The sequence below is a fragment of the Patagioenas fasciata genome, chromosome 2 (genome assembly GCF_037038585.1).
Source record: "Patagioenas fasciata isolate bPatFas1 chromosome 2, bPatFas1.hap1, whole genome shotgun sequence".
Taxonomy (NCBI): Eukaryota; Metazoa; Chordata; class Aves; order Columbiformes; family Columbidae; genus Patagioenas; species Patagioenas fasciata.
Window position 1 is genome coordinate 144,049,257 of NC_092521.1, and position 26,485 is coordinate 144,075,741.

Sequence of the window (26,485 nt, forward strand, 5' to 3'; positions counted from 1 at the left end):
ATGTAGAAACGCAGTGTCCACCTAAATCTGTATTTTCTAAGCCAGAATTAAAAAGGTAGTGCTTAGACATAATAGCTACATGATTATTAGAAAGCCCATTTACCGTAATTGAGAATTTAATTCAAGGCATTCATTCCATTCATTAAAAACCTATTAGAAGTCTTCATTTTGCATCCTCATCCATACAAATCTAAATTAGTCCATTTTTAGAAGGCACATTACTGCAATACAATGGACATAACATTTCAACCCAAACGCATCATCCTATTATCTGACACTACATTTTCGTACAGGTATTTCAAGGGAGTCTACTCACATCAGAACTGATCAACAAGTAGAAGACAAATGCCTTTGATTTATATTTTTAAACAAAAAATCACATAATGCAAGCATTCCCTAGGAAGAAGACAACGGAAAACAAAAAACAATAGACATCCAGACTATTATTTCAAAGGAAAAGAAGCAGCCACTCTTAAAACCACAGAAGTCTTAGCAGGGAGCTGAAGTGCTTCTCTCTTCAGATTATGTATACACCAAAATAAAAAAAAATTATGCACTTCATAGAAAGGTTTAAATCCCCTGGGGTTTAAGAGCTACACCCAATTCCCACCACCATCCAACATGAAAAATGTGGAGAATGATTGTACAAAGGAAGGCACTGATTCTTGCTATGTGGACAGAGGACAATCAAAGGGATGCTGTGAAAATGTCTTGGTAAGACACTGAGGAGATGCCTCATATAAGTATGTTATAAATGCTACCACATATCTGTTTTCTTGCCTGGCTGTTTTTTACTACAGTCCTAAACAGAAATGCAAAAGATCCATTTATTCACTTAGCCCAATCCAAGGCTAGTGAGACATTATTCCATATGATACATATTCTCTCAGACTTCTGAAAGTAAAACAGTGCACAGAGACTGAAATGTGTGCACTGGGGCTGGGATTTACAGCTAAAATGTCCTTCTGCTCCCATAATGCAAACAAAAATAAGCTCAAAAAACTCTTAGAATAAAGAAGAAATGCTGATTTTTTTCTGTCAGCATCCTTCCTTTCAAGAAACTGTCCTTTTAATGCAAGGATATCCTTTTGAGTGCAATAACAAAGTAAATCCTCACAGCTATTTGTCATGTATCTTGTCAGTATGCTATCAATTTAAAATAGCACTACTTTTGCGGTTAAATATTCCAAATAGCAAAAATTAGAACTGTTTAAATTTTGCTATACTTGACATAGTGTAGTGGAGATAAACTTTGAAGCTGTAATAAAGTAATATTAAACCTAAACTAACATTAAACAGAAACTTTCACATCCTGTACAAAAAACCAGAATTTAACTTGTACAAACTGTGTAATTTATTCTAAGTCTCAAAAGAGCAAGATTTTCAGATGAGCACTGTAAGATTCTAAGAAATCAAGCTGCCTTTTCAAGATGAATAGATGTTACTGATTTCTCCAAAAGAAAAAAATGCAGGCGACATGCAGAATAGATCAGACTAATGTTTCGAGCCACAGAGCATCTGAGAGAGCAATAAATACCAAGGAAAGCTTACTGAACAGTATAGACAAGACACAGGTATGGAAAACTGCAAGGCCCATCTGTCTACAAAAGGTAGAGTCAAGCAGAGCAAAAGTTGTTCAAGAGTAATGCTGCTTCTCAACAATTGAACTGTCAAGGACTGAGTGAAACCAGATTTTTCTTCATCCAATTAAGCAAAGAATAGTTTTCATTCACTACATATAAGGAAAGGATTCAAAATGTTAATACATGTAGGCAAATGTTGGCTGCACAGTCAATTTATATCCATCCACAAGTTTTATGGAACTAAAAAGAGAGCAAAAGGCAGCTTTGAAATCTGACTTCAGAATAGAGAGGGGCTTATTTCCAGGTACAATATCTAACTTCAAACACTTTTTTGGTGCGTCTTCAGATCCTGGAACAGCTATACCTCAAAAGCAGATCCTAAACTGAAACTGAGGATTATGGGTAATTACTCTGAAATTGCAACAAAGTATAAATGTAGAGGACAGAGGAAGGCAAAGCATGTGTTTTCGTAGATTCTTGGTCCTTCAAAGTCAGACAGCAGTCTGACAGAAGAACAATCAATGTCAGAATTTTACCCACAAATTTAAAGTTATAATTAAAAATATCAGAAAAAGAAAATCTAATTAATCCCATGATCTTCTTTGTGGATGAAACATCAAAATTCACTTCATTTTACTCCTTTATTGTCATATCTATTATGAATTTGAACTTCATGTTTACCTGATTCTTTATTATTTTTTATTTCTAAAAGGCAATAGAATCAAGTCTTTCTAAGTTAGGAGCTGCAGATATTCAAATTATTTCAGGTTCTGAAAGCAATTTCTCCATGACAGCATGAAGCTCTGCACTTGCTAATTTCATTGCTAAGGATCAGGGTATGTTATCATCCACAATCCATCTTGCTGTAGGTAAATTAATTCCAGAATGTAAACTTGCTTATTTTAAAATACAGCTCAGGTATCTCCAGGCTGCAGGTTGTAGTAGTTATAATTCAGTTTTAGTTAAAAGTTTAACTGTCAACATACTTCAACAGTTTCAAAACAATGACATAGTCCAAACATAGATTACATAGTGTTACCATTGTGAAGACCAGTTAGTAATGGTACAGGGAGGGAGGGGAACTAGTGAGGATGCTTATGCTTTTATAAATGTCTCAATTTTACCTTCTTCAGCACAAAACTAAATTTCAATCGAATCTGCTTTAGAGAATGAGAATTACAAATAAATCACAAAGGAGCTGAAATCTGCACAATGTCATCTTACCTTATACAACTGTAGTGTTTGAAAGTGCTGGCAGCTTTTTGGCATTCCAAGCACAGCTGAATAGCTCCTGGATAGTCCTCTTCCTTAGGATAAAACACAACAGAAATCTAATTTGGCTTTTGAAGCAAACACTGCATTACCCATTTTTGCCTACATGCTTATGCATAAACATTAGGAACAAATATTTTGCCTCAGGTCTATATAGTAAAGGAAATGAGTTAGGGTCTGTTGCACAACTTAATGCGCATGCAGTTCAGAATTAGAAACAGAAAACACTTAAGCAACATCTGGAAGCACTATGTATTACGTTACCTTATGCAAAATAATTGCTGGTTTGTTTACTTATGTATTTATATAGAACATATCAAAAAGTCTTTATTACAAAACAACTAACAGTTTCCCAGTTAACTTTCAAACATTTTTTAATACAATGTGATCAATTCATGAGAAAGGAAAGAAGTTCAGGCACTGGTAGGCTATAGCCATAGTGTACAGAACCTAAAAACGGACAAGGGAGACACTCCAACATTATGCCCAAATAAACACTATTTAATTTGACACGTTGTCTAGCTAATTCGAAATTAAAGACAATTGGCACACACAAGGCCCCAGGACAAAAAGAACATACTTCAGGAAAAAAAAAAAAAAGAGAAATATTTTCCTAAATTATAAGAATATCCAATAGGTAGACAGATAAAGCAGAAAGTACATGAAGATGCCAGGACAAAACCAAAACAAAAACATACGCACAAAAATGTAGAAGCCCCAGACCTTGCCAACAGCACCTTGGGTATAACTACTGGTTTTGTATTCCATTAGATATGAGGCCAGAAAGGCTCTTGGAGGAAGGAAAACACTCTTTAATAGCTAATAGCTTCCCTTTTTTGTCCTAATTACATCAGTTATATTACATGCTTCAGAGAGATAAATGCAAAGCTGTTACTGGAATTTCAAAGTCATCGATTGAAGAGTAAAAACGCAAGGGTAATTTATGCTGAGCTATTATCAGAAAGGAATTTCTGAAATTAAATTGGTTTTAACAGCAGAATTCTAATGCAGATCAAGTTTAGCTAAAATCACAAAAAAACCAAACCACGTATTATCCATTAGATGCAAACAGAACAGTACATCAGTCTAAAATGATTGTTGCATTTACAGCTCTTTGCATCTTTCTCCATTGGAAATGTGGTACTTGCTTCACTAAGTACCAGGGAGCACTGGGGAGGTCCCAGTTGCCTGTAAGTTGGCTAATGTGACACCCATCTACAAAAATGGCTGGAAGGACAATCTGGGGAACTACAGGTCTGTCAGTCTAACCTCAGTGCTGGGGAAGGTAATGGAGCAAATGATCTTGAGTAACGTCATATGGCACATACAAGAGAACCATATGATGAGGCCCAGTCAACATGGGTTTATGAAAGGCAGGTCCTGTTTGACCAACCTGATCTCCTTCTACAACAAGGTGACCCACCTAGTAGACAAGGGAAGGGCTGTGGATGTTGTGTACTTAGATTCAATAAAGCCTTTGACGCCGTATGCCACAGCATTCTCCCGGAGAAGCTGGCAGCTCATGGCCTGGATGGGTGTATTCTGTGATGGATAAAGAACTGGCAGGAGGGCTGGGCCCAAAGAGTTGTGGTGAACGGAACCAAATCCAGTTGGCGGCCAATCACAAGTGGTGTTTCCCAGGGCTCAGTATTGGGTCCAGTTCTGTTTAATCTCTTTAGCAATGATCTGGATGAGGGGACTGAGTGCACCCTTCGTAAATTTGCAGATGACACCAAATTGGGTGGGAGTATTGATCTGCTGGAGGGTAAGAAGGCCATACAGAGGGATCTGGACCAGCTGGATCATTGGGACGAGGCCAATTGTATGAGGTTTAGCAAGGCCAAGTGCCGGGTCCTGCACTTAGGTCACAACAACACCAGGGAGCCCTACAGGCTCGGGGAAGAGTGGCAGGAAAGCTGCCTGGCAGAGAGGGATCTGGGGGTGCTGACTGGCAATCGGATGAATATGAGCCAGCAGCGTGCCCAGGGGACCAAAAAGGCCAAAAGCATCCTGGTTTGTATCAGGAACAGGGTGGCCAGCAGGACTAGAGAAGTGATTGTGCCACTGTACTCGGCACTGGTGAGGCCCCATCTTGAATCTTGTGTTCAGTTTTGGGCCCCTCATCATAAAAAAGACATTGAGGTCCTGGAGAGAGTGCAAAGGAGGGCGATGAAGCTGGTGAGGGGCCTGGAGCCGATGTTTGATGAGGAGCGGCTGAGGGAGCTGCGGCTGTTTAGCCTGGAGAAGAGGAGGCCGAGGGGAGATCTTATCGCTCTCTACAACTAACTGAAAGGAGGTTGTAGCATGGAGGGTGTTGGTCTCTTCTCGCAAGTAGCAAGTGAAAGGACAAGAGGAAATGGTCTCAAGTTGTGTCAGGGGAGGTTTAGATTGGGTATTAGAAAAAAATTCTTCACAGAAGGGGTTGTCGAGCATTGGAACAGGCTGCCCAGAGAACTGGTGGAGTCACCATCCCTGGAGGCATTTAAAAGGTGATTAGATGAGGTTCTTAGGGGCATGGTCTAGTGCTAGAGTTAGGTTATGGTTGGACTAGATAATCCTGAGGGTCTTTTCCAACTGAAATGATCCTATGATTCTACGTCTAACAGAGCTCAAATCAGTAATATATCACAGAATGTCAGGGATTGGAAGGGACATCAAAAGAACATCCAGTCCAATCCCCCCACTAGAGCAGGAACACCTAGATGAGGTTACACAGGAATGTGTCCAGACGGGTTTTGAATGTCTCTAGAGAAGGAGACACCACAACCTCCCTGGGCAGTCTGTTCCAGTGCTCTGTCATCCTCACTGTGAAGAAGTTTCTTCTCATATTTAAGTGGAACCTCCTGTGTTCCAGTTTGTACCCACTGCCCCTTGTCTTATCATAGGTTGTCACCAAGAAGAGCCTGGCTCCATCCTCATGACACTCACCCTTTAGATATTTATAAACATTAATGAGGTCACCCCTCAGTCTCCTCCAAGCTAAAGAAACCCAGCTCCCTCCCTTGTTACTCAAGTAGGCTTTCCAACATATTCCACATACACCTCACCCCTGGAAGTTATTATAGTTTTGTGTCTGGTCTTTTTTCAATTGCGAATCCTATCTAAAAGTGCCCCTGTGAATGGCTACCAAGAGTTCTCACGCATATTCCAAGCTATTAACTCCTTCTTGTAACAAAGACAGTAAATTGGCCAATATCTCAGATACCTTATTGGAAGTATACACTGAGCACAGCTCTAAATCTGCACTTAGCCAGAAAGGGTAGTTCTAGTCCTTAACGTTTAAAAATCACTGGCAAATTATGACAATCAGACATCAGGTTCTGTGTGTGGATGCAACACGCACACTTCTGCCTCAAGACAACTCCCACCAGTAGACAGTGAAGAGCTGATTTCCTGTGCAACACAATACCGCATATAAACTAAAAGATGATCATTGTACAGAGATTCCTAGGCAGAAGGCAATGTTTATGCAGCATGTAAACTAATACATTCTTGCATGGTAAAGAATAGGAAAGTGTGCTGAGATAAGGTGTATTACCCAAGATGGAATTAAACTCAAAGAATCTCAAGAGTTACAATTATTAAGGCTCAGTTTCCAAATTTAGTAACTAGTGATTATCATAATGACATTCCATCTAGTATTAGCTGTAGATATTTGGTAAACTAGCAAGTCAAAATTGTTACACTACATCATTAAAGCGTGGTTGTCAAAAAAATCCTGAAGTCGTCTTTCATACAATTTAATCAGCTTAAGACAAGAACTATCCAATGCATCTTTAGTCAGTAAATATACATATACTGCATTAGTAGAATTTTCAGTGTCATGGTCTGCATGCTGCAATGATTTCTCAACTGGCTCTTAAAAAAACAAGACAATTAATAACAAGAGAAGATACCATACTTACAAATAAAACAGTAAGGAGCCCATATATAAATTTGTACAGTACCCTACCAGTATAAGTACTTTATCCAGACCCAGCATATCAATAATCAGCTAGATCTCACCTTTTATTTTCTTCCAAATATCAAGCTAAGACCAGAGGAGCAGTATAAGTTGAGGGTAAGAAGGGGAGCGAAGGCTCCACAGCATTCATACCATTACAATTTGGTCTTTGACAGACAATACTTCCCCCACCCTGGCACAAGGGCTATCTGACGTGAAGAATTCCTCAGAACATTTTAAAAAAGCATAAAAATATCATATCACCACACATACACACTCATAGCCTGTTTGCAAGAGGAAGGAAAGAAGGAACAAAATTAAGATGACTGACTAAAGTAGACTTAGAATAGCTTTGAATTATAATAGTCTGGCAGGAACTTACCTCCAGCATCTCACTCAAACGCACATCAGTTCTTTGCTAAAAATTAAAAAAAAAAAAAAAACAACTGTGATAACTACACAGAAATGAAGAAAACTATTTTGCCATCGAACAAAAACAACTGCACATACCAGTGTCTTTATTGTTCTCAGGGACTTTAGCAGTCCAATAAGCAACTGTCGTTTCCTCTGATTTGCAAGAAGCCCCAAACTAGTTTGTGTGAAGCCTTCCTTTGCTATATTCAGGTGTCTGCCAAAGTTAAAAATGAACATAATCTTTGATAATATGTAAAATAAAACTTATTTCTAATAAATTCTAATGTTTTCATCAAAATACATGCTAGAAAATACATTGTCAGCATTTTTAGGGAAACCCAGAAATTGAGATGATACCAACAGACTACTAAGAAGGTATGTATTCCCTTCTGCAAAACTTCTCTGTGGATCAATGGTGTGTGGCAAAAGGTTCACAGTTTGAAGAGAACTCCCAACTGAAAAAGTGAGAGCTGCAAGAGAGAAAGCATCTGGTATTTGTTTCAGTATCTTTAACTACTATTGCTAATTCCATTCAGCACATAAATAGGAAATATCACCAGCAAACAAAATTCTTGGGTTTACAGATTTCATCTTAAACACTTTTATCCCCTCTTTCAATCTCTGCCCTTATTTAAGCAAGATACCTTCTTCCATTCGTGCAAATAACCGCTGCTAACTGGAGGCCAGTCTGCAATGATGTAATACGTTCAAGTTCCTACAGAGAGACAACAGGTTAAATAAATACACAAGTTGAAGTTGTGCTACACACCAGTAAAGACTAGTCATTAGTAGGTTTCTCTTGAGATGTTACAGTGACTTTGCAGAGTTACTTTAAATATTATTTGTTTCATCATTTTATTTATTCTAAGCAGGGGAATGTAACATTAATATAAGCTATTTTTTAAAATAAATTCTCTTTTGAAGAAAGATACTTGCAATCCATTTTCATTGCAGTGGGACGCTCTACATTTTTATACAGTACATTTAGCCTAAGAATTCCTATACCATCGATGCCCCACAGCAGAATGATCAAAGCTTCAAATACAGAAGCACAGTGTTTAATTTACATTAATATGCCAGAGAGCAGCATTTTCTGGTTTAGAAGCACTTGTGTTCTACCAAATTAATAGATGTCACTTTATAATGAACACTAATTGTATCCTGTTGAATTTCAGCTGAAAACTCTTCAGCACAGGTGACCTGAATTTAGCTTGATTTTGACTTAGTGAAGTGCCTAACATAATCTCAACTCCTTTAAAAATTATAAAACTTTTAACATACCTATTAGGATTTCTTTTGTTAGGAACAGAACTGCAGAAAAAGTGAATGCTCTCCCCATGCTAAAGAAAAAACCTTTTTTTTTAGAAAAAGTACTGCTTATCATTTCAAAACATATCAAGGGCTTTCCATGAAGAGAACAGAGACTTTCACTTTGAAAACTAACCTAATTCTAAAGATATGATAAGAAAAAACAAGTTTAAAGTTTAGTTCAGTTTAAGATAAGCTCCCGGTCATTCTCCGAAGACACACGTAATTCTGACAAATCACTGAACTGCATCTTTCACCAAAACCAGTTCCTCCTTTATGTTAACAATGCTGCTTTTGCAAAAATGACAGCTTAGTTGCTGATATGCATAATATCTTAAGAAACCAAATTCAAGGATAACTTTCCTCAGTACTGACTTCTCACTAAAAACATACTTTGCAAACATCAGAGCTAGTGAAAAGGTCAGTATTTCCTTTTCCATGAGGAAATGTATATAGTAAGGAGCAACTCCAAGCCAGCTTTGCCTCTTGCAAAGATTCTCTAAAGTATGTCCTTTGAACATTCCCGGGTGGAGATGCAGTGGGGAGAGAGTGCAGCCTAATGGTCCCCAGAGACAGAGTATTCCCTCCAGCATTTAAGGCTGAATACATTTTTCTTTTCTTATTCTTCCATCCATTCATTGTTCCTAAAGCATGCCTTTCCTTCCAAGGAGAAAGGAAAATTATAAATCCCTTGCCTTGTGCCTGTGCCATGTCTCTCTCAGCCCACAGTAGTGCCTGTTAGACCAGTACTTCATACTAGAAATGAGGTGCAAATCACAATTTCCCCACACTCTCACAGGCTGTCTTCACAGGAGAGGTGCTCCAGCCCTCCGATCATCTTTGTGGCCTCCTCTGGACTTGATCCAACAGGTCCATGTCCTTCCTGTGTTGGGGACCCCAGAGCTGGGCACAGGACTCCAGGCAGGGTCTCACAAGAGCACAGGTGGACAATCACCTCTCTAGGCCTGCTGCTCAAGCTTCTTTTGATGCAGCCCCGGATACGGTTGGCTTTCTGAGCTGTAAGCACACATTGCTGGGTCACCAACCAACACCCCCAAGACTTTCATCTGAGGGTTGCGCTCAATCCATTCTCCACCCAGCCTGTATTTGCACTTGGGATTGTCCTGACCCATGCGCAGGACCTTGCACTTGCCCTCGTTGAACTTCATGAGGTTCGCATGGGCTCACCTCTCAATCCTGTCAAGGTGCCTGTGGATGGCATCCCGTGTCACCAGTAAACTTGCTGAGAGTGCACTCAGTCCCACCGTCCATGTCACCAACAAAGATGTTAAACAGCGATGGTCCCAATACCGATCTGAAACCATTCCTAAACACAGGCACTGAAGAATCTCCTGCTCGAGTCCATTACAGGTCAAGCCTGTGAATTCATGTTTTCAGAAAGCCTTCTTAAAACAGTCATATGCCAAAGCCTTTATCATCCTAAGGGCCTCCAGCACAATATGCCCTTGGTTCTTTTCACTCCACAGGTAAGAGGTTTAGCATACAGAGACCGCTGGTTCTAAGCAGGCACTAGCATCTCTACTAACAAATGACTGTTAATATATTTAATCCCCAATGAAACAAGAGCACCATTATAACAGCAAATAATTGAGTGGTTTACTCTTAAAAAAGTGACTGCTAGTTGTCTTACCTGAACATATGCAGGCTGTTTTTCAAGAATCAAGTCTGCAACTTTCTTAGATACCTTAAAAAGAAGTATATTACAGGTGATATATAGCAACCTCAATTAAGTAGACCATTCCTATACTAAAGTTCTACAAGTTTGTGATTCTGTATCATTCAGCTCTGTAGTATTCAAATTTATTCATTAATATGCCACAAGGTAAAAAATGACAACCAGTTAAGACAAGAAAAGCGTTTACAGTTCTATCTAGGAATCAGTGGGCATTTCTAAATTAATCCCTTTCCTGCTTGTTAAGGAACACACTGGAATAGCAAGTAAAAATAATATAGGACACTATAATTGCTTACATTCTGCTTGTGGTACTGCTAGACTACAAATTTAAGTTAACCATCTACCATGAAGATCTAAGAAAGCTGTAAGGACATCCACCTTACAAACTGATATTTTATTAAATAAAACCCGTATCAAAATTAGTATTCATCTTGTGCATTTGCACCCTTTCTTTATCACACAGAACATTAATATTTTAAGATTTTCTCCATTGTTCTGAACTAACCGTAAGTGGAATGCTACTGAGAGCTGCAGTCTGTACTGAATTTAAAAATGGGCATTGTCATCTAGATCAGTCGCCTGTGTGCAAACACACAAGCTTAAAAAAAACACCATACCAAACAGTACCAGTCATATAAACACAGGCTTGAGAATAGTGTGTTTTGTTTTGTTTTTTTTCAGAAGGGATCACAAACAGTTCAAACATGAAAAAGAAATTATTGATACAGTTCTATATTCTTCTTTGGGAACAATACTCCCAGAAATGAAAAAGGAGAAAGCGAAAGGAGAAAGGAGAAAGAGAAATAAAGGAAAAGGAAAAAGGAAGAAGGAAGAAGGGAAAAGGGAAAAGGAAGAAGGGAAAAGAGAAAAACTAGCTATGACAGTCAGCCAGCCCACAACTGAGAGAGATGAGGAAGATTTTATGTATTTGACAGCTTATTCAAACATAGCAAAGTTGGGATCTTCAGTCAGCATTCCTGTAACAAACTGACAGTGGCTCCACCAGGCCAGTTCCCATCCTGTGGAAAAGCACCTGCAAACCAATGGTGTTCGAAGTACCCCAGTATGATCAGGTGGCAATCTGGACACAGGACATGTATCTAGCTATGCTTTCCTCCTTGCACATTATAAAACGTCCACAATCACCAAATGATTTTAAAACCTCTTAGTTTTTCTACAAATTACAAAGTTTTCTTCTGCAGGACAGCAGAAGAACCACTCCAGAGCAGGGTGGGGCAGGGAAGAATGTTATCAGTCAAAAAGCTACACAAGCCTACATGGCTCTGGGCCTCTAAAGAAGGTTTGTTCTCTGCACAGTCTCTATCTGGCGGAATATTCATCTCTCTCTTCCAATCTGTTCTTGCCACAAGCCTTGTACCTGTCAAAACTTTAGGACAGGGACACCTGCTAGTCATGCATTCCCCTATAGTTTCTAACAGTTCAATTCTTCACTGTTAGAGGGATTCATGAAGTGGTACGCATGAATATAAGACGTGTTTTTAAACTGCTTTTTTTTTGTTTTCACGTTCTCAGTTACACTTGACCAATAACAACCTCAACACTACCAAGCATCTCCCACTGTCATATAATCTTTCTCTTCTTTCCCTGAACTTAGTGATATTACTTTTCCGAGCTTCTAAGTGATTCTCTTTATTTTGGATAAGCAACATTATCACAGGTTATTCTTTTTGAAATTGTCCCACTCCTTTTGGCATCTTCCATACAATTTTATGGAGTTAGTTTTGTTTTGGTTTAATTCTTAACTTTTGGAATCTAGAATTGCAACTGCTAGCAATGAATGTGGCTGCAGTTATCAATGCAGGCAAACAACGTTTTTTGAGGGGACCAAACAATTTTCTCCAAAACAATTTTCTCTTTCTTATCACATCAGGAAAAAATATTTCATCTCCTGAAGAAATAAAAAAATATACAGCTGAGGATATCAATCTACTAACTAAAATGAAGACAAACATATATAAAACTAAAAAGCCTCCTAATTCAAATCATCTGTACCAAGAGGATGAGATAAATTAAAGCTATCATGATACACATATTAAAGAAGCTTTAAGTGAGTTGGAATCCATCCAATGAAATGGAAACCTAGAATGGAAAATCTAGTGAAAACTCAGAGACTATAGTGATCCCAAAAACAAAGGCATGACCAAGATCAGCTGCACAAAAGCAGATGGCAGCAGTCAGTGGGAAGTGGAAGGTCAGAGCTCTATTACCTGTAATACACACTCGTTGAGTGAATTGTGTTTCAGAAATTCAGAAGTTGGAATTATCTCTAAATAACTATTGTAAAATCCTATGTCAGCTATAGCTACAGCCACTGAAATGAACAATGCAATATTTATTCTTTTTCAAAAGCAGAGATATTGTGTGATCTGCCAACAGACATCATGAGTCCTCCATCTAATAATCTATTCAGAATCAGCATCAATATATTTTTAGGACTGAACTAATAACATAAAACATTCTGCGGTACCGTCTTCCATGAAGGGCTCTAATGTCCTTTAAGACAGACAGTAATCTAAATGACATATCACAAAATAAACAGACAGTAATTGAGACAGGAGAAGAAAACATGCAACAGTCTCTCACACTACCACTGGAAATACAACACAAGGACATGATATGCAGCATACAATAAATTTTAGCAACACGGAACATGCCCAAGGAGGAAAACAAACCAAAGCAACAAATCCTTCCTACAACAGAGTCATATTTTGACTAGATTAAGGAAGACACAAGAAAACCCTAATCCTGCCTTGGGGGATGCTGGGGGAAGAACTGGACGCACACTTCTCTTCAAAAGTTTTGGCTTTGAAAGATTTTGTTTGTTTTCTGAAAGCAAGACACATCTGAACCATATTTCCTGGAAACCTCGTGCTCAGTTCTCACCCCTGTTATTCATTAGCTGCATGCACCTTCCAGTTCACATGTTTCAGCAGCAGCCATGCACTGAAACCAACTCCTCCAGCTGCAGACAGTTCCCACCATGCCGGTAAAATGGCAAAAATATTGATAACAGATATTAGGATTATCATACGTATCTCAGCGAAGTTGTCTCTCAGCCTTAAAAAAAAAAAAAACACCACACCACGCACACAAAACCCAAACCCACCACCCACTTTCAACTTCTTTCCTTACACCTCTTGATGAGAAACATGGCATATTCATTTGCTCAACTTCTCCCTAACACTTTACAAAATTTCATAGATTTATTCTGGGGAAAGCAGTCCTAGGCAGAGGAATTTGTTCCCTACGTCAACGAACTAACATTCTCCTTCTGTACATTTTATTCATTTAAAGACATGAATTAGGATTATTACTGTTATTTTGCTTGCAGATACTCTCCAAATGCCACAGTTAATACATTAGTTCCCAGTACCATATTATTAATCTTTAAAGAGCAATTAATCCATAATTTTAAAAGCCTGAAATGTAACAAGTAGTTTTCAGAAGCTGCAACTCCGATTTCCCCTGTAAATTGTAGTTATTGCTCACTATTACATTTCATTTGTTTTATTACATAATAACTCTGCACCAGTATTCACTAGAAACCTTCATGGATTATTAATAAATTGGTAAATGAAAAATAAGAGAAAATACCAGCTCTAAGGAAAGAGTTTTAAAAATACTTTATGCTTTACATAGCCAGAAATCCCTCAAAAGAATACTAAAACACGATTCATATTACTTTTCTTGCAATATATAAGAAAAGCTGAACATTCAGAAAATCAAGTTTCTAAAGAAATGGTTAGCACATTTTCTCCTTGTTACAACACATCACCAAGAATTACTTCCATGGTTGTATATTATTATATGATTTGCTGATGCAATTTTTCACTATAAAAGCACACAACATAATATTAAAAGAAAAAAACACTTAATATCTAATGTGTTTAAAAAAAATCAAAACTTTTTCAGTTATATTTCTGACTATACTTGTAGATGATACAACAAATTGCCTGAGATCACAGACGAAACAACTTTACTTACAGCAGCTTGCTGTTGTTTTAATTTGTCTCTGTACTCTTCCAGTTCTTGAAGACTAAGTACTGGAGGAAGCCTCTGCAAGTAAACAGAAAAGGAAATTGAGAAATTAAAGGATGCTAAATACACATGTAGTATTAACTAACCAATCAATTCCACTAAAGAAACATTCTTATTGCCTCTGCAACCTAATCTGCAGAATTAATCCATTATTTCAAATGATGGATACTGAAACATATCAGTGCTAAGATAAACAATATAATATCATCATTACATCATATGATATCATAATTACTTCAAAGTTACATTGTTCTAAGCCGTATATGTATACATACAGCCCCCTAATCATTGCAATTATTATGTCCCATTCTATTAATTGCTAAAACAAATACCCAAAGTATAGAACAGACTTTTTTTCCTCCCGTGCAAATATTTTGTCTTTTACACAATAGTTTAAATTACAAAGTGGCTCTTAGCACACATTAAAAGAAGAGACTCCACATCAATACTGTATGCTAGAAGCTCCACACAACCCCAAGACAAGTTGGGAGGGTACAGTTTTGCATTAATGCAAGATCTAAGAAACGAACCAAAAAATAGCTCATTGAAACGAGCATACTCTTTTGACCCTCCTTTTTTGTTATATGACTGTCTTTTCTTTTAAGAAGACAACTTACCTCTAACTCATACTTCACAATATCAAAGGAATCATTGGAAAAATATACTTCTTCAATGCTATTAATTATTTCCTGCTGAGCTTGAGGATCAGTTGGTTCTTCACATACCTCTCTGAGCTCCTCCTTCACAGAACAAAAAGAGATTCCATGATATAATATTGCATCCTAACAAGAACAAAGTTTTACCAAAACAAACATTTTTCAAAACCCATTTACAGTATTAGTACAAGGAGCAATACCAAAGAACAAAAAGTTCAGTACCCTGCAACTTGTTCTTCCCATTAAAAAGAGCAAGATATTTAAAACTTTTCAAAGAACAAAGTGCAGACTTTGATGTTGTAGATCAGTTAAACACTTATTCATCAACACATTTATAGCACAACCGCATGTAAAGTCCACAGTCTTTTCCTTCTAAAATTTAGAAATTCTAATAATAAACTAAAAATATATTGGCAGGCTATATCACCACAAGAAAAAAAAAAAAGAAAGAAGAAAAAAAATCACAAAAATGTAACAAATAAAAACAAACAAATAAACAAATAAACAAATAAAAACATAAATAAAAACACAAATAAAAACACAAATAAAAACATAACAAATAATTTTTAAAAAGTTTTCTTAAACCAGAAAAAGACATCTTTGTAAACATAAGGTAGTCAGCGTCACTACAAACATATAACTTTTCAATTCAGGCCTCAGAATTCACTGTAATAAAAGTCATGCCATTAAACACTTGAATTTTTTAAAAGTAAAACCAGAACAAATCTGTCTTTTTTGCACAAAACTGAGAGATTTCAGATTTTTCTCTGACTAGTAGGGTAGTCTAAGCAGAGATGCGCTGTTAGCCTTTCTGAAAGCTAAGATTCAAGAGGTGAGCAATCCCCTCCTTGCTGTCATGATCCCTCCTGGAAGGTCTTCTCAACAACCCAGCTGCTTCCACTGGTCCCAACAAACAAAGGACCAAGCCTGAGACTCCTCTTCACCTTCTATATCAGACATTTCAACTAAGACCAGCCCTCTCCTGGATGCTGTTCCCACCAAAGTAATGAAAATTCTTCATCAGAGACTCAAAAGGGAGAAGTGCCAGGACATTATTACACCAGAAATCAAGATAAAATGGATCAAATTGCTCAACAATTACTCTGCCAAAGCGATGTAGTGGACTGAAGTGTCCCATAAAGACCCCATACCTCACAACAATGCCGGGATGTTATAGGAGGACAAGGTGCCAGTGTTTCATCACCATGAGCTCAAGGGCTTATTTCACCAGCTACAGACATCAGATTTTAGACTAATTTTCCAAACTTGCTTATTTTGTACATTAGTTGAAATAAGGTCAATGCCTACATGACATGAAGGAAACCAACGCTTTAAACAGAAAGCAATGTGCTGTTCCTCTATGCAACTAGAGGCAGCCAAGGGATGGCAAGTGAACAGTTTGGAAGAGCATGAGATGGAGCCACTGCTCCTCTAAAATATCTCTCGCAGGAAAAAAGAAAAAAATTAAATAATAAAAGGAGGGGAGCCAAAAGCAACAGCTCCGACACAGAGAAAACCGGATTTCGCGCCCCCGAGCAGTGCGAACCCCTCGGTGACACGAGCGGGCACAACGGAGGCCAACGAGCGGGCGGACGGGACCCCTGCTCGCGGCAGGACTGGCTGCCCCGGCCCCCGCCGGGCAGTGCTCGGGCTCCACCAGCTGGAGCGCGGGCGGAACGGCAGCTGGCAGGCGGCTTCGAGCCGAGATGGAGAAGAGGTAACCCGGAGAAAAAACACCGCCCTCCTCCCCTACCGTCAGCCGCCCAGCGCCTCAGATCTCCACGAAGGGAGTGTCTAAAACCGCCCGGCTCAGTCTCGCCAGCAGCGCTGCCCGGCGGGCTGACCTGCAGCGAGACGGAGAAACCCGCCCGGCACCACGGGGCCAAGGCAGTGACTCCCCTCCAGCCACACGGGCACCCGGCGGGAGGCTGTGCAAGGGAAGGCAGGGGCGAAGGGAGTGCACCCACGTACGTGAGGGAAAGAAGGAAACAATACATATAACGATATAATGACAACACGTAACAACAACAAAGCAAAATGATGCTGTTCTTTAGACAAACCCTTAAAACCGGGTTTGAGCAGGGTCCCGCACTGGGCAAGCACCTGTCCACAACGCCACCAGCCACAACAGCACCTTGCTCAGAGGAAGGTAAAGGCTGGGTTGGCTACAGGGCACTGGCAGAAGATGGTACCAGTTTGCAGGAGTCAGGAGGGAAGAACCACATGGGCACTGAAGGGCCAGGCAGGACTCCACGCTGGCAGACCCATCCCTTCAGCTCCAGCCACACCACTCACCGTTCCACCTCACGTCTCACCTTTACTATAAGCATGAGAAACAGAGGAGAGCAGGTTATGAGGAATGAAAAGATTCTTTAAAAATCCTTTTAGAGTCTTTTTCAACTTTTTAATCTATGATTTTGAAGTTTCCATCACATGAGAGTGCATGGATTGGCAGAGGACACACACATTCAGATTCAATGGCATACTGCTCTTACAATAATTTAATTTATAAAGCAATGAATCTGTTATCTAACCATAGGTATTCCTGTCCTTTAAAACAAACAAACAGAAAGTTATTTCCCTCTGCACTCCCTAACAAATGACATCGCTCTATAAATTAGCTTAGCATCTTACATTACATTGAGTTTTAGCTATATGAAACTAAAATTAAAAGTTATGCAAGACAGGCAACAGGCTTAGCTTAATTTGCCCACTGAACCATTGCAAATGAAATCATCAAATTTGTCATGTGGTGTTTGGCTACAAGTTCCCCCATGGTTGTTCGTCAAAAGAAGAAAAACTAAACCCAAGAAGAAAACTCTAGGACCATTTGAATTTCTAGACTATTGATACCTTGTCATATTGGTGAAAGGATATGTTAATGCCATAGGTAATTGATATACCCTGAAGATGTAATCTGCCACCAGACTTTATGGCATGATAAACTGCAGCTTCCAGTCCATCATGCTCCACTAGTTTCAAATAACTAACATGCTCACGGCCAATCTATTCACTCATCACTGAAGGAAACAAGTATCCTTAGCAAAAGTTTATTTGCTGTTATGCAATTGTTGTCATCCCTTCAGTTAGAGATACAAAACAATTTTCCTATATACATATGAAGTCCATAGTTCCACGGGCTTCAGGAAAGGTCAGATTTAGCACTGTGGAGTTCATACTCGAACCCTTTGGAGAGGTAGAGAGAGAAATTCTATTAAATCCCTCAGTGTACTTTCCTACCTCAATTTTTTTTTTTCAGTCAATATTAAAGCACACTTGTCCGTAAATTTTATGGAAATTTTACATAAGTTCAGAAATTCCAAGTGCTATTCTGAACAGAAAATCCTATAAAAATTGGAATACACAGATCAGGAAGAGTAGCAGGTTGGCACAGCAGACCCCACAGTATTCATTTCAATCCACCTGCCCAGGTTACTACACAGGTTCAGCAGTAGGAATCCTCAAAGCAATAATGGGCCAGCACAGCCATCTATGTTTCGAAAGTTTTGCTCAGCAAGACATTTCATCTCCTATATAAAACTTTCATCATTTGTGGTACTGAATGTGAAACTTTTTTTTTTTTCCTGGCCAGTACATTGGATCATACTTTAATGGAAAGACAATTTATCCTGTCAAACATACTTCCTTTCAGGTTATGGTTCATGCAACCCTAAATAGGAAGTGCCTCTTTCATAAAGCCACCTAAATAGACCAGTGAAAGACAGTTTCTGGGGAGATAAAGAAAAAAAAAAAAAGACCCTATCTGTCTGACAGCTTTACACACTTGAAGAAGCCACTGCTAAGTAAAAAACAGTGGTTAGTGTTTGCATCCACACCTCACATCATTTTGCCCTCCTGTTCTATGGAAATAGAAGTTTACAGGTCCAGAAGCTTGTGGCAATTCCTGGAAATATACTTCAGAAGAGTCACTTCATTGTAGACCCCTCTGAAATGCAGTTCAGCAAGTTTTAGATTACTTACTCAGCTCCAGCACATCACACTCCCACCCTCCTTGTATTCTTCACTGCCTGTAACACCTAAATCAATATTGCTCTGTTGAATGAAGCATTACTGGTGGGGAGCTGAAGCAAACACCTTCTGCATTCCAGTCACGATCAACCAAAAGACTTGGGAAGCAATGACATTGAAAAAAGTTAACTGGTCCTACTCAGGGGAAAAAAAAAAAAAAAAAAAAATAAAGAGCTTCCTGCATAATTAGAAGCTGAAGGTCAGCAACAGCCTATGCACCTCTACACAGAGAGTGCCAGGGGCCAAGTCTGCACAGTACTCATTTGGACACAGCCTCATGCACTAAAACACACCAATGAACACACGGACAATTTATATCCCTCCATTCTGAACACGGATTAACACCTATGTCAAAAGTTAATCCTAAATACCAGGATGAGGGCCCTGCTCAACAGATTTAATCAGCAGGTACATTGCAACATCCTACCACCTTGAAAAAAATAAGATATAAAAGTATTTTTATATATAGATACACACACGATTTTTTTATCTATGTAAAAAGATGTATTTACATATTATATATGTCTCATAATATATGTATAACTGTATCTATAAACTCACCTCAAAGCTTCTTTCTTTCTCCCACCACAGCTAGTGCCCAGCTAGGGAAGGCAATCCCACAGCCAGCTTTGTGGTCTTCCCTTATCTGCCATGGGAAATGCCCAGAAACTTCTTTTGATCTCTCCTTCTTCAGTATGTATACAGAGTACTCATTAAAAAGCCCTCACTCTACCAAAACAAACATTACACTGTGAAAACAATTCTCCTGGTGGAGAGAACAAAGCCTGATTCATAGAAGAGATATTAGTCACACCACCACTTAATGCACTCCTGAAAAGCACTCACCTACTGTTGGGGAAACAGAAACCCACACAGACCAAGAAAGCCACACTTCTATAGTTATAAGAAAAGCATTAAAAAAAAAAAAAACAAAAAACTTTCAGTGTTGTTTACCGCTCAAAGCCACAAAGCCAACTGAGATTTGTATTTTCATATGAACTAACTACCTTCAAGATAAGCATAACCTAATTCAAAGTCAACTCATTGTTAATCCCACACACTTGAATTCAAGTGTACCAAATACCTCTCTCACCCTTTTGTGACAGCATTGACTGAACAAAACTGATACCAGCATGGCAAAGAACAAAGTTGTCAGTAATAGAATGGTTCAAAAATAAGTGCTTTTGCCAAGAAAGTTTGTACCAGATGAACCTTGATGACCCTTCCAACCTGGTATTCTATGATTCTATGAATTACAGCTCCCCAGGGTGACCAGGGCACACAGAAGAAGTAAGGTATCTCAATCAAAAAAGATATTAAACCCCTCTGCAATCAGCTTTCTCTACCAGAAATCCTGCCTTGCAGTACAGAATTGCCTTATCTACAGACAATATCATGAACTATTATGCACTTATTTCTCTGTATGACCGAGTCAGCAGTATGAGTCTGTAATACAACAAAAAGCAAACCAGGTTTGCTGGTAATTTGCCTTCATATGACAGAAGCAAATGGAAATTTTTGAGGATACTTGCAGAACTTGTCGGAGTACTGGTTAACGTGAGTCCATGCACATAGAAGTATTCCATAAAATATCCAAGTACCAAGTCATTTCCTTGTTTAAAAACTAAAAATTTAGGAGGACAGTCATCACTTCAACGTGATTGCCTGCAAGCAACCAGCCAGCAAACCAACAACTTTCAGATATCAAGACACAAAATAATTTTGCTGGTCTTCCCCTTGTGTGATGCAATGTCAACATATTCTTCTTCCTGACCTCTATAGTTCCCATTTGACCACCAAACTGGTGTGACAGTCCCCCATTTCAAAAAGAAGGTTTTGTTCCTAGAGTTAGAATTATCTATCAATGGTTTGTAATTCATGCTGGCTCTGCAGTTTTGCATTCTGTATCTCCCTATAGCTTTAACTCAGCTTTTGAAACTTTCAGTAACACTTGCCCTAGATCAATCTGGAGATACCAAGCGTAGCATCATAACCACTCTATCATGAATACAGTATTTGCCTGGTGAGCTTGAGACTTTTATTATTCAAGATATAAACAAAAACAGTTTCTAAAATGTGGTAGCAGAGAGCAACCTATGCTTCCAAATAGTGACCTGCAACAGTATGAAGCTGTACTTTTAGTCATTGCCTTCAAAAATCTGCATCTTTACTGTAGTCTACTTTTGCATTCAAAAATTAATTCCCTTTACCAAACTCGCCCATTATTATAAAATAATTATTGAGGGACATTAGCTTATATCCAGCTAAGCTGCTTGATCCTGTGATTATAACATAATTCTGAATTGTGACATCAGTACGTTGTCATGGCATTCAGTATAACTTCAGCTCAAAACAAATACCAATATCCAACAGCTTAATGACTTTCAACTTCCATGCAGTGCTTAAACCTAATCTCTGTGACAGTTACTCATACCATAAACACAGACAATATCTTCCCCTCTTCACCTCAAAAAACTCCTGTTTTCAAGAATGGGTATCTGAATCTATGCTCATAGCGACAGGAGCCATATTACAGTGCCTCATCTGATGTCTCATCATTTGAAAAGTAAAATCCTACAATTAAGATTTCAGCAAAGTTAAGGAGGCATGACGATATAAAATCCTTCTCCAAAAGAAAAGGGCTGGAAGTAAAATTACAACGGCAAATGGCTTGGGACTGTAGCCCAGAGTTAAACTGATCAAAACACAGTAATTTTATTCAAGATTCTTGTGATCTAATGCTTTCATTTAATCACATAGTCAGGTCATGCAACTTCATAAGAGTTTCACTCAATACAGCCTGCTGAGAAGGAAAAAAGTTAAGCTAAGCAACTCAGAATTTTGCAAACTACTCACCTAAAACATTTTGGAAGGAAAAAAAAAAAGTATTAGAAGACTGAAAAATATAAAACTCTTATTCTGTGGCACAGAAGAGAACAATACTCTAATGTTATGAGCTTCTAAAAAAATAACCAGCTGACAAGATCTAATGTTGATGCAAGCTTGCCTTTTCAGGCACAGAATTCATAACTACAAAGAGATTCTGTTTGCAGAACAGTTACACATAATGTCTTCACATTGCAAATGTTTGACATAAACATATGAAAAAATTACAAATGGTTAACAGGCATTTGTTTTCCCATTGTTACTGGTACAAGGTATAGGCTTACCAGACACATAACATCTAACTATTAAAGAATAGAAATCCAGCCAAGATGGGCTACATCAACTTTTACTTGACAAAAAAGACAGTTTGAAACTGGATGCTCAGTGGGTGGCAGGAATCTGCAATTTTGAAATCGAAGCTGTGCAGATGAGACGATTCTTTCAACATCGCTGCAAATGAATAGTTCCACTCTTTGAAATCAATATATTGGCCGCTGTTTAACAGCATTATGTACCAATTCAGATATTGTTATTTGATTTTTCAAATACACAGTAGTGCTGATTTTCTGGTCTGCCTCAGCACAAGCAACATATTACAGAAGAACACAAGGACTCTTTTATTTTGGTTTGGTTTTAACTATTGTAAAATAAGGCATCCAATTTTAGTCAGGAACTTATGTATCTCATTGGTTAATGGCAAAATCCAAATTAGGATTAAATAATAGACAACATCCACAGCAAGTCTTGTGAATCGTCCATTCAGATCAACAGTGTATAAGAAGCAGTGAAATATTGTGAGAAATGTTTCCTCGCACCCAAATTATTCAGCATAATTTGTGAGACAAGAGTGAGCCAACAGTATTTAAGTAATGAGACACAAGAAAACAAAAAAAACTATTAGTATTACAAAGTTGTAACATTTAAAGGAGAACATGAAGTTAATTGTATATGCTGAAGAGTAAAACCATGAAAGTACAAAATATACTTGCAGCACCAAGACTATTAAGAGACTAAATATGAAGACTAGAACTATACAGGCTACCCATATAGCATCTACTTTCCAAATTAAAAAAAGAAAAAAAGGCACTTTCTTTTTCCTTCTTTTGTTTTTTCTTCATTCCTGCAGGAAACGTAGACAATATTACAATATTATGATCAGCATCCAGTGACAATTCAGAAGTTTCAAGAAAGAAATTTTAATGCAAGTTCATTCTGAGTCAGTGAACTGTTTTGCTTCACAGCTTTTAATTCTTCCATAAAACTATTTTAAAAGATTTTCAGCAAGAAATAAAACTGTCAAAAAGACCAACAGCAAACCTAGTTTAATAAAACTTAAAAAAAATCACACAAAACACCAAACTAACTGTAATCTAACTATAAAATAAAAAACATAAAATGAAGGAGGGAAGAGTAGGGAGTGTGTATCATACCTTACTAGGAATCCGAAAGCTTTCAATAGGACTGAGGTCATGAACACTCTCCTGAGGACTTCTCAGACCCTGTAAAAGAATTTTAATAGTCAGTTAAGACTGATTACTTTATATATATTGTAATTAAACTGCACAAGTCTCACCTGGTGTTGAATATATATCTACAAGTCCTTTAATAAATTACAGCGATATGAGGCTGGAAGGCTAAGGCTTTTATTCCATAAACATTTAAGCAAGACCATTGGTCTACAAATTATGCTCCTCAAACACCTCAGCATTTCCAACTTCATGCTGCAATATGAACCTTCTCACTACAGTTCACTTATACCCTCCTCTCTACTTCCAGGTGTTATTTTAAGTTTAAAAATGCATGTGTCCAAAAAACATAACACACTTTGCTTCACTCACTTAATGGTCTAATGGAACGAAATAATCGAATTCAAGTGCTACCTACTCTGTAGCAAAATTGTATCGTTTTTGCTTTATGGCATATTTGTGTATTTACCACATAATACCATTAGAACTGTTTTTCCTTATGCATAACTAAATTGAGAAAGATGCATAATCCACATTAGCTGCTTTATAGACAGTAATTCTTACTCTTCAAAACATACAGCCACACAAACAGAATATGCTCTAGTTGACTGAAGCTTTGTACAGGAAGCATCAATTAACCAGCTGAATATGCGTTTGCTGAATATTCAGCACATTCACCATTTGGTGAAGCAATAACACAGAACATGCTGCTTAGCACATTTTCCACCAGCTCCCTAGGCAGAGGTGAATCTAAACATTCAAGTTTCAGATATAGTTCTGACTCCAGCTTCCCTTGAGACTTCAGGGTGTTCACATTAGTGGTGAGTTTCAGGCAGAATTTACTCCTCCTCTTGTGGTTGATGCTAACAGCACTGTTCCCAAGCCCCTTTCAGGCCCTGGTACATACACACAAAGAATCTATGCAATTACTACATGATTTCATGAAAAAAAAAAAAAAAATGTGTATCCTCTGAAACTACTAAATTGTTTTACAAGCCCACCACTTTCATGGTAACTACTACATTTTACAATTGTTTCATCTTCCTACGATGCAAAACCTCCTCATTTCGGTTTTGATTCTCAGATTTCCATGTGCATCACTTCAAAACATCAGCCCTTTCCATTTGCCACCCCCACATGTGACTCACCTCTATGCATCGGAAATTCAAGGTAACAAACAACCAAAGCAACTCTTGCAGCTTTTCATACTGCACGTGAAATCTTCCACCTGTCCTCTCAAAAATCTACAGTACCAGCAGCTTATCTTCAGAAGCAGCAAGAAGTTTCACTTTTTAACTAATCAAATGCTAAATGGAACTTAAACCTTCACAAAGGCTGAAAATTGCATAAGTCACATCATTTTCAGACCACGACATTCCCACACTGGGCAGGCTTCCCATAGTTCCTCTGAGTCAAGCTGAAAACTGATCATTTACCTCTATAATGAAAGGGAGCAGAACCTTATTTTGGAAATTCAGTTTTCAGGCCAGTGCCCATTTCTGAGCCCTGTCTCCCATGTAAGCATTACAATTCTGAGGACACAGTTAGGGGGGAAAAAACAAAAAAAGTTTGGTTTCTGACTTTCCCATCATTTCCTATAACTATCTAGGATACCTGATGTGGTGGATGACTCAAGTGATTTTTTTAAGTTCTCAAATTTAGACACATGGGCAAACAGGCTTCATTTTAGAGATATTTAGTATACATGAATGACCTGAATACTCCAATACACTCCTTAAGAAAGGCTCTGAACCTTTGAAATACTAGTCCAAACATACACTAGATCAGATCTATATAACCCCAGAGACACCTGGCACAAGGAAGCGGACTGACAGAAACACATGAGGTGCTCTATCACACAATCAGTAAGTGCCCACCCAAATCCTTCCCCAGCTTTGCCTCCCTTTCGATCCAAAGCGTTTGCCCCCAGACAAAGCCACGTCCAGTGCCACGGCCCAGCGCTCGGAACTGTGCGGGACAGAAGGGCCTGACGCAGACCGGTCGTGTCATCTGTCACCGCACAGGTACGTCCTGGCACCTGTGCACGCTTCCATTTCTTGATATAAAGAGGAAAAAAAAAAGCTGGGTGCGTGCGTACCAAGAGCTCATGCACACCAGGACGCCCCTCTCCTCACAGGCAGAACTGAGGGTGATGCCCGCGCCCCGGGCACGGCCGCACACGCCTGTCCCGGCGCCCCCGGGGATAGAGAGTCCGAGACACCCCCGCGCCGGGACCCCGCTGCCCTCCCGAGCCGAGCCGCTCACCTGGCGGGTCATCAGCGACTTGATCTTCTGCATGATGGCACCGGTGCCGGTACCGCCGCCTCCCCGAGAGCGCTCAGCAGCCCCGCGCGGCCGCGGGCTCCGGCGAGCACGGGGAAGCCATGTTGGACGCCACCTGACAGAGCTCGCCCGCTGCTCTCTGGGACCGGTAGTCCAGGGGCGGTGACGCCCAACTACAACCCCCGTCAGCGCGGCCGGGAGGGCGGGCATCCGGGCAGGGAGCGGGGGCGGGCGGGCCGGCTCCTTCCGCCGCGGCGGGCGGGGCTGAGGCTCAGGCGAACGGGATGGCCGGGCGGGGGTGCTGCGAGAGGCAGTGGGGCGCAGGCCGGGGATGTCGTGCGGGGACGCGGGCCGGTTCCCGGGGAGTGGGGAGGCAGCCGCCGCCGTGGCTGCGGGAGGCGGAACTGGGCCACGGAGGAGGAAAGGCCGCGGCCAGCGGGACGGCGGCTCTGGTACCTCACGGGGACGGCCCTGACCCCTCTCCGACGCGGTGGAAGGAGCCGGTGATTGTGCAGCTCGCTGTCCGACAGCGCTGCTCAACTCACGGCACCGACCACCCTGCGCGGCCTCGGCCTCTTAGTTACGTTTGTATCCTCAAGCACCCCGACTGGCACCGGTGGGCCAGCAGGCCGAGGATTTTCTCCGTGGTTTGGGGGATGTTACAGAGTGTTTAGACATTGAGTGTTTAGGCTTCGAAAGCACTTAACGGAGAAGACAAAATGAGGCTTTATCTAAAGAGGTGGAGTATCTAGAAAATACACTTGAACATTGACCTTTTTTTTAAGGCATGATGCACAAGGGTGTGGGATCACTGAAACAGGCTTTTGTATCTCCATGCTTTGGCTGTATATATGCCAACTAGAAGCTTCTAGCTTTTTTAATCTGTTTTA

At 39.5% G+C, this 26,485-nt stretch overlaps 1 protein-coding gene across 1 annotated transcript in view; it reads right to left on the reverse strand.

Annotated features, from left to right (window-relative positions):
- Window positions 1-25,745, reverse strand: part of VPS50 (VPS50 subunit of EARP/GARPII complex) — an 89,600-nt gene extending 63,855 nt beyond the window's left edge. The window contains exons 1-9 of the mRNA XM_065830889.2: window positions 25,578-25,745; window positions 23,277-23,345; window positions 14,893-15,015; window positions 14,222-14,293; window positions 10,172-10,225; window positions 7,857-7,927; window positions 7,309-7,426; window positions 7,181-7,216; window positions 2,808-2,890 (exon numbers count right to left, since the gene is read on the reverse strand). Coding sequence (XP_065686961.1) covers window positions 2,808-2,890; window positions 7,181-7,216; window positions 7,309-7,426; window positions 7,857-7,927; window positions 10,172-10,225; window positions 14,222-14,293; window positions 14,893-15,015; window positions 23,277-23,345; window positions 25,578-25,610 — 659 coding nt within the window. The 5' untranslated portion in view covers window positions 25,611-25,745. The remainder of the gene's footprint in view (window positions 1-2,807; window positions 2,891-7,180; window positions 7,217-7,308; window positions 7,427-7,856; window positions 7,928-10,171; window positions 10,226-14,221; window positions 14,294-14,892; window positions 15,016-23,276; window positions 23,346-25,577) is intronic.
- Window positions 25,746-26,485: the final 740 nt, after the last annotated feature.